Below are 12694 nucleotides of genomic sequence, written 5' to 3'. Positions count from 1 at the left end.
TGCTCAGGTCTTTTATCTGGACACAGATTTTCAAATGATTTTTCTGAATTTGATGAAAGATCTAAAACACCATAAGAAACCATGGGAACCTACTATCTTCATCCGAACCCAACTTTTACAAATGCATATCGATGGCTTAACTGCGAAACTTCGTATCTCCATTCGCAATGTTGCAGACTTCCTGTCATACTTTATTATTTCCTCAGAAAGCTAGTCAACATAATATCTTAAAGGGACTCTTTTGGCAAGTAACACCGTCTACTGCACAGCTATAGAACAGTTAAATTTAAAACATGTGTTGGGTTATATTTATTTTGGAGAACTTGTGAAAGTCAATGGAAGTTGCGGATCAAAAGAGCTAAGTGCCTCTGGACTATCTCTCTCATACTACCTATTGATAGTTTTGTGTCTCAGCTTTTTTTTTTTTTTTTTTCAAATGCCTCTCTGTTTGGCATCCCTCTTCCAATTAGCTGCTAAAAATGAAAAAGATTAATTCTTTGTGTACCTAGTCACTGTGCCCAGCTGAAATTAGCAGTGGGACGAAAACCCTTATCAACGATGAAACTACCAGACCACATATCTCGATTTGCAACGTCGCAGACTTCCTGCCATAGTTTATTTTTTAGATGAAAAACTACTCAATGTCATTTTTTGAAAACTTCCGTGATTTTTCTTCTTTGAGTAAAGAAAAATCTGTGAAAACCTCTAGGAATGATATTGGTTTGTTTTCTTATACAAAAATAAAATGGGAGCAGAGATTTTTAAACACCGCTGAAGAGATATGTGGTCAGGTATAGTTTCACTGTTGTTATTCTCTACACTTGTGAATACCGGAGCTGTTTATAGGGGTTCAGAGAGTATATCTCAGGCACGTAGCCGCGATTTTGTTTCGAGGGTGGCTTGCGAGGATCCCCCCCCTCTCTGACTAAGAGAGGAGTATGGAATACCTCATAGCTTAGAGGGAGCTCGGCGACCTCCTCCAGAAAATTTTTGAAATTTTAAATCTATTTGGACGCATTTTGAGACTTGGATGACGCAAATTTTCCATCAATTTCTGCGGAAAAATTAAGTTCCTTTTTTAACTTTCAGCCTAAAATACCTTCAAATTGTTACATTCAACACATTTGGAAAATTGTAGAAATTTTAACTCTATTTGAACGTATTTTGAAAGTTCAAACTTCCTCTTCTCTCGCATTTTCTTATTTTCCATCTCCTTTTCTTCATTCTCTTCCTCCTTTTTTTGCTTTCAGAAGGGGTTTCAGCCCCCCAAGCCTCCCTCCTGGCTACGACCCTGGTATATCTGACGGTTGTTCATTCTAAGAATTTTATACTCTTTCAACTCATCGATTTTATTTGGTATCCTCCACTGAAGTCTGCTGCCTCCACTATTCTTTAGCATGAGTTCAAATTTCCCGCTTGTGTCACTTCTGCGGCTCTGAAATGACCTTACGACTGGCACGCTGTCTTATGGGAGAAGCTGGCAGTTGTCTTTTTGCTCCAGCTCGTGATCTGGTAGTAGCTCCTTTTACTTCTGTCTGTGATAAACATAGAATAATAAGGCTACGCCTATAGAAAGGACACTCTCGCAGATTTCGTGACGAAGAAGAAGAACAGGGACCTGGAGCTCTTGAGCTGGAGCTGGCGGGTATTGTTTACATTCAGAAATGAAAATGGCGGCAATAGCCAACTGTAACACTCTAACTGTAGCTGATCACATGTGATTTTATCAGTCATCTGGCCAGCATGAGCACGACGAGGCTGTGGAAATCGTTTTCGTTACATTAATTTTGATACTCAAACTCTTTTACTCTGTGGCAGTGACTTTTACACTTACATAACATTAGACTCTTCTTTGGCACCACTGATTACATTTGGCAACCCTGCAATTAGCTGGGCCCTACTATTACATTTGACAACCTTGCAAAGAGCTGGCGGGTTCAGAAAAGTATAGGGCAACGGGACCTAACCAAACCTGGACACAACAGGCGAGAGTCACAACGGCCGCTTACGCGAGTGTTCCTTCTATAGGCGTTAGCTTTATTATTCTATGGTGATAAAAATACCGTCACGAATTCAACAAAGTTCAGATAGATTCAGAACTTGTCTGCCTGCTCCGTGTGAAGCATGGTCGATTTTTTCACACGAATTACTCATTTCGTAAATGTGAATATTGTGATTCGCTCTCAGTGTTTCGGAATTTCAAATTGATCATTACCGTTTGTGCATTTGTTCAATTTATGTGGTTCATTTCCTCTTATCAAGATTGTGGGTTTCTCGTGTGCATGTTGTCATGTGCCATGGAAGTGTCCTGTACTGGACCGAAACTCATGTGTTTTATATTAAGCGTGTGTCTGTGATCATCTCTCAATCGTACTGTTTTTAGTTTTTTCATTTGTTAGTGCATGTTAACTCCTCCCAATCCAATGGAGAGTAAACAGAAGAGGTTGTACAAAATCGTGCTCACTGGAGGTAAGCGCAACTCAGTTTTTTTCAGGTTTTTCAAGAGGAAAACAAATTACCGCATGGTTTCATTGGCTCAAGTACGAGCCTGTAATGTAGTCATTCTTTGTGCCAGGGCGGATATGTTTAATCCATCATTTCCTGCCCCACAATGAGAAATCTATTTATATCCGTTGTTGATCTCTCTAATGCTTCACCAGTGTCAAATTTATTGCACTGTTCTTCTTCAAGGTGGTAATAGAATTGCAAGGGTGCATACTCTTCTAGACCCCCACACTTTTCTATGAGACTTCCGCTTCATACACGCTGGGTTTTTGCAAGAAGGTCTACACAATTGCGCTGATCCAAATTTTGCCGAATTTTTTGTCAATATTAGAATGTGTGCCAAAATCGCATCATTTCTCAAAAGATAAATCTCTGAATACCCAAATAAGAAAGTAAAGAAATTTCTTATCATTTACATGTTTTTGGGCAAGTCAACAATTAGGTTGAGAACAATTTGCATTGAACGAATTGAGTCCTGTTGATGGTCCACAGAAACCTATTGCTATTAACTTATTTATATTAATTTATCTGCCTGGGTTTCAGTTTACTTACCTCTTAATTTCATACTGAATGAAATCTGCAGGTAATGAGGCTTAACAGTTTCATGGGTTTCATGGTACGTTGCTTCATAGCGTGAAATCTTTTTTCACTGAGCCTCTTTTTACACTGACAAGTGTTGCATTAAGGAGGACATCTCAGAAGAGAACCTATTTGCACTATACAATTTTTCCTCTTGATTATGAAGTGAGGTGTCTGGATATTTTTGAAAATATGTGAATGTCGTCTTTCTGCTAGTGCTAATTATTTTTTAATATAACACATAGGAAGTGTCAAAATTATTGTTTAAAGTTAAATTGTTGTCACACCCGCAACATTGGAATGACCCTTAACCATTTGATGTCACAGACAGCTCCTCACTTCAGTCTTAATTAATTTAATAGGTACCTACATGAATATTTTTTTTCAATTTTAGACCCAGTTCGATTCTCAAACCGTAGAGTAAATTACAGAAAAGAGATCGCCGTCTGAAAATAAAATTTCAGGGAAGTAGAGGACCCAACTTTTGATTCCCTAAATTTTTTCTCCCTCATCTGTAGGATATAATCAAAATGTAAATATTCTAGTGGCAGTTGTTCATAAGATCCCTATCTCCTCTTGTCGCTCTTTGCAATATTGACATTCTGAACAAACATTCACCAAAATGTCACCTCAAGGCAAGGAATTAATTATCAGCAAAAATGTAGTTTTATTGTTATTAAATCTTCAAGAATATAGTGTCAACAAAAGTGCAAATTCCCTCTTGTTGCAGGCTCGGTTGTATCATCTCATAGCGTGTTAATCATCAATAATCTTCAATGCTAACACAGTGCATTAATGGAAGCTTATATTTTAAAAATTTATTGATAGGCTCTCAGCTGAAAATTGTTTATGCAAAATGATTTTGTATCCACACCTAGCTATTCGTGTTTTATCTTTTTACTTACTTTAGCTTTGTTTGCAAGATTTTGACCCTCTCTTTTTTTTTTTCAAGGTCCTTGCGGAGGCAAAACAACAGGCCAATCCAGGTTGTGCACATTCTTTGAAAATTTAGGATGGAAGGTGAGTAATATGACGGTCCTTACTTGTAATCTTGTAATTACTAATTATTAATTTTTAGTTCTCTATTTACGAAAGAAAAAGCATGCTTTACAAAAATAGTCAATAGTAAAAATAAAAAAATATTTGGTCCTACCATTGAGCACAGCTTGTTTAGTCAGACAAATACTTTTTACAGATAGATACAATGTACAATAATAACAAAATTTGAAGGTCTGGCATTTCTCAGTTGGCCAACATGTGGAGCTCCCTGATCTCTTCTTATTGTCTAGATTCTAAAAAAGCGTAAGAAGAACATCTGAAAAATATATTCAGTAAAATCAAGAATGAAACACGAAAAAATTCATAGAAATCATAGGAGAAATATTGTAAGAGTTGTACATCAGAAAAATAGAGATAAAAAGAAGCGGAATGCCTCACAAGGGCTGGGCGCAGAACCACTAATGGATCCTTTCCTTATTCCATAGGACAGCATGTAGTAGTTATACAGATTGAGTACAGACTAGATCTCTGTTGGTATTTGATTATACCTACATGATTACAATGGTATACATAATGGCATGCTCAGAGACAGTCAGTCAAAACAAGAGTACCTAACATTGCAACTCACCGTCTTGCCCCTCTCAGCCTGTCATTTGGGTACCTAAAATTAATAAGATATATAAAAGACTGATATAATTTGATTAAATCCAGCTCAATAGTTGTTGAACTGAAAGAATATTTAATAGACAGCCCAGCTCCTCTGATAGGTACCTACTGGGTGTAGTTGAAGTATTACTTTCACTACATTTCTTTCCTTTCTCTACAATCCTCTTTAAACAATTATGCAGGAGATTAAATTTCACCACCGATTTTTGACTTCAGGCTCAACTCACCTGATTTTATTTTCATTCTGAGACATGCTTGCACTTACAGCCAAACCTACATTTCACTCGATGAGTTCTAAAGAAAGCACCACCAGTAAGAGCCAAAACTGGCCTCTCATTCTCGTATTAGATCTAATTCATTTTTTAAGTCATTATACTCAAGGGGAGAATAGTTAATTAGAATCACTTTGAATCACGTTCATGGGAGTCAGTTTTACTAAGAGCAGCAAATTCTGTGGAAGGGACTTTTTAGTCTTCATTTGTTAACAGGCTTCTTATTCCATAGAAATTGGTTTTTCAAGGATATTTTTAGAGTACTGTTTCATGTTTTGACTCCGCAATTTTTCAGGAAGTCTAAAATCGGTTCCCTTTTCAGAGTGATTTGCCGACTAAACCTCTCTGAAACATCAGAATTCCCAAAACCTAGAATACCAGTCAAGCAACAAGACTGAAGTAACTTATAGTTTATGTAGCATAATTGGACGTATTTCTGTCAAACGGGACCAAGTGCTTTAAGACATGAGCCCTGAGACCCATTAGAATTATGCATAACAGGGCTCCTGTCATAATGCACATAGTTCTGTTCGACAGAAATATATCCAATTGATATCTTTTGCTTCCTCATGAACCTGTGTGCCAATGCTGGAAATATTATGTTTCAGGTTTTCCGAGTCCCTGAGACTGCCACCGTTCTCCTTAGGTATGTGCCCCATACGTTTTATTAACTTGGGGACTCTATGGGTTTTTAGTGTAAAATCCTGGTCAGAATCCTGCATGCTCAACCATTTTGTCCTGAGCATTTTTTGCTCAACTACTCATGATAAGTGTGCTTACCAATAAACTGACATGGAATGACCTCTTACAGGGTTGAGAGCCTCTTTTGATATCAAACCTTGCAAGAAAATTTTAATGTTCAATTTCAATTGAAATTATGTTTACTATTTAGTAAAACCAAAGATACTAATACCTTGTTCCACAGTATTCAGCATTTAGCCATAAAAAAATCAGTCCAAAAATTGGAAGTATTAAGATGTTTGAAAGCTTAGAAATCCGGTAGATTGTATTCATAAGCATGGCGATTTTTTCTAGAGCCACATCTCTTAAAAATGAAGTGATTTTTTTTTTGCCACATTTTATCCTGTAACTGTAATTCATTCAGACCGAAGTGCTGAAATTTTAGCATGAATCTTGAAATCTCCGAACTTTTAAGTATTGAAAATGCCTCAAGCCTAGGAATTTTAACGTATATCAATACTGAAAGTTATGAAATTACCTAAGCCAAGAAAAAAAACCACCTTATAACATGAATACACACAAAAAAAATACTTACAAATAGTTTGAAAAAAGGGAGAAAAAATGATGCAAATAAGGCCACCACACTAAGTTTAAATGATTGCAACTTTTTTACTCCACGCACTAATAAGAGTGATCTATTCGTAGCCAAAAATCGCCCGGTCAAAATTATGCGACGTTCTTCAAAAGTTGTCAAAGGAAAAAAACCTCGACATCTTTAATTTTCCTCATATTCACGGTCGCTCTGACTGGGCCGTGAGGCGTCTTTCTGAGGTTGGGCCACTTAGTGGCGAGGGGGCGTAGCCTCTTATACAGTTTCATTTTAATCATGGAATGTAACACGCCGAAACATCTTCCTCAACCTCCTGAACAAGGACATAAGGGCATACATTCGTGATGGGAATGAAGCCCTCCCCCTCCCCCTCCCCCCGTTGTATCCCCAGGGTGTCTACAAGTCCGGAAACAGTACTGATTTTTTAAGGGCGGTCCGGAAGTACTGAAAATGTGCGGAAATTCCGCAAGAAGGTCCGGAATTTTTTCATCTTTGTCGCAATTGGAGCGAGGAATTCAAAGTTTTGACATTTTTTGAATTTCGTCAATTGGAGGTACGGAAAAAGTACTGAAATTGTCCGCTGAGGAGGTACTGAATTTCTTGGGAATTTACCGAAAAAAAACTGTTAAAGTACTGATTTTTGACCAGCCACTTTTAGTAGCCAAGCGAGAATTCATTTTCTAGATCGAGAACTTGAGTTCAAGTTTGCAGAGAGGAATCATGAGCTCTCTGGAATTTCTGCACCCATTGACCCTGCCTGGCCACCCGTACTGTCCGTTTCGATCTTATCGATCAGACGTCTAGCCAATGGGTGTGGGCTGTCTGTTAGGAGTGAGGTTTTCTGGGAATCGCACTCGACCAGACGTCTAGAATTTCTGTATGCAACAAGACTCCAGTGTGGGCGCGCCGGGAATCGGGATCCAGGATTCGAATCGGAACTGGAGTACCCATATCACGGACATGTCGGAATATGGAGCTCTTAGGGCCGAAACGGGCAGCCAACCCTCTAAACCAAAAAATGTCACCGCCAATCCCCGGATTCCAATATCAAACCAACATGGCCAATGTGCATAAAGGAGCGTTCTTCTACAAAAGAAATCTGCTGCGATTCTACAGCGACGCGCCTTCATTTCCGTGTGATGCCTCTCGCATTGCCGCCAAGTTGATTTAGTTGCGTGACCCAATCTAACCCAACTCGAGTTTTCTGTGGCAGTCCCACGCCTTTTTGAATCGGATCGGAATTATTAACTAATATGAATCAATACCAGAAGGAAACGAACACGTAGATGCCGAACACTTTCTGCTGTACTACTGATTACTTTTTCGATTTTCAAGAGCGAAAATTCCACTAGAAGTGTGTATCAGTCCAAAATTCTTACCCCGGCCCAATCCTCAAAAACTCCCCTACAAAGTTGATGATTATCGATTACAGCTGTAGTTGTGTTGGTGGCTCCAGCTGATCGATAGTTGGTGTTGAAAAATTTCGCGAGGAGCGCGTCGCCGTCGACTCGTCAACTTCTGCCAGTGCCATTCATAAAAGTGCCATAACAGCTCCCGAGGGCCTGCATCGAAATTGCAACCTCTAGAGGTGTAGATTTCGTCTATGGCCAACTAATAGTCAGCGCATTAGTCTCTGTTTATTTTTTCTTTTTCTCGTTTTCTCTCAAGTAAAAATCTAAGTAGAGCAGGGTGTCTACTGTCAGTGAAAAGTGGAACATATATCAGGGAATAGAGTCGTTGCATGTGTGAGGAATTTGCGATTTGACTGTTGACTCTTATGTAAAAGTTCGCGAGAAACACGATGGTGCCACTGGTTTTTTTCTGAAATCAACTCTCAAGCTAAAAAAAAACTCTCAAGACGAGGCCAAAATGGAGGGGATATCCCACGCTACCCTGCGAGTCCACCTCTACATCAAGACAAACTCTCCATGTAAAGATAGGGAGCAAATACATTGACAATGGTTGCCGTGATTTCAGTTTTCGAGTCCCCCGAATCAAGTCAATGTATTTGCTCCCTATCTTTACATGGAGAGTTTGTCTTGATGTAGAGGTGGACTCGCAGGGTAGCGTAGGATATCCCCTCCATTTTGGCCTCAAGTCGAGAGCTTTTTTTGAGCTTGGGAGTTGATTTCAGAGAAAACCAGTGGCACCATCGTGTCTCTCGCAAACTTTCACATTAGAATCAACAGTCAAATCGCAAATTCCTCACACAAGCAACATCTCCATTCGATACTATCAGGAATAATGAGAAAAATCGGTATTGGATGAGTGAATTACGCGTGAGTCCGGTTCCAAGGAAGTGAAACGCGGGTATACTCTTGCCGACCTCTTTCGTCAAAACGCAGCTTTTCGATCTGGCCACTAGAGACTAGAGTCCCTTTATACTGAAAGTCAAGACAACACCCCTCATGGAGTCACAAACGGGAATAAAGATTACAGAAATTGAACGTTTTTTGTAATCTTTGATCGGCCTATTCCCTAATTCCTTTCTCCATTCCTTCTCTCATTCCGTTTGTTCCTTGTCGAACCCGAAATTCCTCGGTCCATTCCAGATTATAATCTTCGCAATTGGTGAAAATATAATCTTTATTCCCGTTTGTGACACTGTGAAGGCCTAAAATCCGGTTAACCAATCAGAAATGGATTCGCTTTGTCTTGACTCTCAGTATAAAGGGACTCTACTAGAGACGTGCTGCGAGGTTTCAATTTCAACAACTTTGCACTCTCGGCCGAAGAGAATACGACCGTCCGCTGTTGACAAAAATGAACGAGCATCCACCTCAATAAAAGCAAACGGATTTTCGTTCTATTCAAACTCTCTGTCACCTAATTCGTTCATTTCCATCAACATCAGACGGTCACATTTCTTTTGGGCCAAGACAGCAAAGATCATCACCTTCCGGCCAAAGTATCACGAGCGCCATGCGACGTTTAACAATTTCCGCCACCATTTCATTTTTTTACGGAGAGATCGTTAGTTGAATCTATTAGAAAATTTCCCAGAATTTTACCGGCAGCACAAAGAAAATTCGGTGACATTTTCAAAAAGATTCGACGAACAAATCCTCCGCAAAAAAATAAAATGACGGCGATTGTGACTCTTTGGCAGGAAGGTGACGAGGTGGTGAAGTTCAAATCTCACGGGACGGTTCCGATGGCGGGAACAAAAAGCTGCGTTTCCGCAAGAGCATTCTCCCGTTTCACTCACCTCGGATCCCGGGGGGGGGGGGGGGGGGGGGTTGTCCCTCAGAAAAATTTCGAAAAACTGAGTTATCGGAGAGGCAATTTTAAGCTCTAGTCATTGGAAAATTGGCCGAACTACAATTTCGTAGATAAACGATATGTTACGCACTTGCCTAGCAGAATCCCTAACTTTTCTCGGGAGGGGGCGAGTAGATGGGGGGGGGGGCAAGGTCCCTGTCCCTTCCCCCTATTTCCACCTATGGGCCGGTGAGAAGCGTTGATTTCGAGCGCGCGACGGGTGTCGGAGCAAAAAATCGGAGTGTAAGTAGATAAAGGCCTTAAGTCGTGGCGTGGCGCCAAATTGTTTCTCCCGGCGCGGGGCGGGGCGGGGCGCACAGTGGATCGAGTCTGTCAGAGAGGTTGGACATGAAATTTTTGACCCAAACTGCAAATTTTGATGTTTGTTTCGTCACATTTCAAATTTTGGGGGTTGCCTCCAGAGGAAAATTTCACACGGAAACCAATGAGATCGCTGTCAGTAGAGTCCCTTTATACCGAGAGTCAAGACAATGTGAATCCATTTCTGATTGGTTCCCGTATTTTAGGCCTTCACAGTGTCACAAACGGGAATAAAGATTACAGTTTCACCGATTGCAAAGATTATAATCTGGAATGGACCGGGGAATTACGGGTTCGGCAAGGAACAAACGGAATGAGGGAAGGAACGAAGAAAGGAATTCGAGAATGGGTCGATCAAAGATTACGAAAAACGTTCAATTTCTGTAATCACAGAAGCACAGAATCACAGTCCCGTTTGTGACTCCATGAGGGGTGTTGTCTTGACAGTATAAAGGGACTCTAACCGTTAGAGCCTCGAAAATTTGTCGAAGCAGAGTTATAAGCGTTGAAAGTTTCCATATTGTGTCCGGCCTCTCCTGTTGACTGGGTCCACTGTGGGACGAAACGGCGGCGGGGATGGCGTTGTCGACGAACGCGTCCATCGTCGGGCCAGAGCCAGACGGAGACAGACCCGGCGACCCCAAGCCCCATCGAGCCAATGCCACGGCTGCCGCACAGTGGACCCAGTTAATGGGACAAGTCGGACAAAATTCGGAAACTTCAAACGCTCACAACTCCGTTTATACAGAACTTCGAGCTTTTAAAAGTGGTTCCATTGGTTTCCTCGTGAAATTTCCTGCTTGGAGCACTTTTTACAAATTCAAATGTGACGAATTCAACATGGAAATTCGCAATTTGAGTTAAATATCGTATGTCCGACTTCTCGCATCGACTCGATCCACTGCGCGGCGGCGCGATCGCTCGGCCGGCATGGCCCGACGCCCAAAGCCACGAGGAAAGCTGAAAGCGTTGTCGCCCCTCGCAATCCACTGGTTGCATGTCTCCATGCTCCATTCTCTGTGTTGCAGTGGCAATCCCTGCCTCTCACCAGAGTTAGTAGAATGCTGCCGTGCTAAGTAAGAACGCCGTATGAGCCTTCAGGTGTCGCCAAATGAGTCAGCGAGAACGAAAACACACCAACTCGGAAAAATGAAAATAATCAAGACACACACAAAACTGCGCAGTAGGTGAAGAAATAACTTCAAAGAAATTGATTTTGCTGTCGAAAGACATGTACTTATGGACACTTTGAAGGTCCAAGTTGGAACAGATGCTAACTTTTATGTTCTTTTTGATAATTAACCGTCTATCAAATGGAAATTAAGCATTCTCGAGTCACCGAGTTGGTGTGTTTTCGTTCTCTCTGATTCAAATCTCCGTCAACCATGGTGTCAAGAACGGAAAATCCGGGATTCGTTAGGGAATGACAATTTACAGGGATAATGGGGGAGGAAAATCAGAGAATCTGTTCGAGAAACTGGGAATCTCTTATTCTACCGCTTAGGGATCATTTCGTTTTCAAAGGCGGTCGAATCAGACCGAGCGCTTCTCGGCTTCGCAATGGCTGGAAGATGAATCAAAATCGATATTCATATCTGGAACTCTGGAGAATTCACTGGAAAAAAAGTCGCTTGGATCTAGAGTCCAGACTCTTAATAACATTGACAAGAAATAATACTCTTGATTCAATCAGATTTTTCTTTGAATCGAAGAGCCGAGCCTCTTGATATAGGCGGATTTCCTTTCGATTCAACCAAAAAGTCCGATTGAATCAAGAGTACTTTTTCTTGTAAATGCTTTTAAGAGTCTGGACTCTAGATCCAAGCGACTTTTGTTTCCAGTGTTATATTCTTTTCCCTCAGGAAACCTGAGGGCAGTGGGAGAAAATCAGTGATGACTCCGAAAATCAGGGAATGAGCTTGGTCCAGAATTCTAGACACTATGCTTTCAACAAATCACACATTTTCGGGGAAATTTGTAAATATTTCATTTTCCAATTTTTCTTTGAATTTTGCTCGCGATATGATCTAAATTGTCTGAAAATTTTAAGAAGAAAAATTCGTAAAGTTTTTCGAAAATAAATCTTTTCTGAGAGGCAATTTGGCAACATTTGAATGTTTTTACGGCGTTCCTCCTTTGCACGGCAGAATAGGTCGCTAATCCGTGTGTTTTTTTATGTGATATTCTGAAAGCACCAGGTAAGTAGATTACGTGGTGATTTATTGCGGTTTTTCGGAACCAAAATCCTGGATAAGCCCGCTTTTAGAAAGTCTAAAGACTCGAAGGAATTCCAATCGCGTCGGAATGGCAGGATAATGGTGGCAGTGAAGTACGGCGGCAGTCGAATCGCCATCTCCTCTCATTTTCAACTAATGTTCCTTAAAATAAAACGTATTTTAATGTGGAATTGGACTAAGTTCATCAGGAAGGAACCAACCCATCTAAAGTTGAAACTGAGAAAAAGAGGTTTGAAGTTTTATTCCTCCATAATACACTCAGTATGGAAAATAAACTGTAACCCCGCTTTCCGCAGACTAATTTGTTTTCGACCTATTGTCAGTGTTTTTGGCAGGGAGGAGAAAATGTACGACTATACTTAGTGGATTTCAAAATAATTCTTAGCTCAACTTTTTCGAATGAATGAGTTGGCGCCATTCTGATAAACTCGGTCCAATTGTTACTTGTTCACTACGGTTACAGATAACATGAATGAAATTAGACTTTTTTAGTCGGAAGATGTATTTGCAGCTTTTCTATTGTCTTCATGTACGAGGAGTAGAAAAACATTGGACGGAAGTCG

At 40.5% G+C, this 12694-nt stretch overlaps 1 protein-coding gene across 1 annotated transcript in view; it reads left to right on the top strand.

Annotated features, from left to right (window-relative positions):
- The first annotated feature begins 1546 nt into the window (after window positions 1-1546).
- LOC109043988 (TRPL translocation defect 14) overlaps window positions 1547-12694 on the top strand; it is a 51688-nt gene continuing 40540 nt past the window's right edge. Inside the window, 3 exon segments of the mRNA XM_072296481.1 lie at window positions 1547-2469; window positions 4037-4104; window positions 5630-5667. Coding sequence (XP_072152582.1) covers window positions 2403-2469; window positions 4037-4104; window positions 5630-5667 — 173 coding nt within the window. The 5' untranslated portion in view covers window positions 1547-2402.

Source organism: Bemisia tabaci, chromosome 1 (genome assembly GCF_918797505.1).
Source record: "Bemisia tabaci chromosome 1, PGI_BMITA_v3".
NCBI lineage: Eukaryota > Metazoa > Arthropoda > Insecta > Hemiptera > Aleyrodidae > Bemisia > Bemisia tabaci.
The sequence above is the reverse complement of the archived record's forward strand: the minus strand, read 5'-3'. Positions and strand labels throughout refer to the sequence as shown.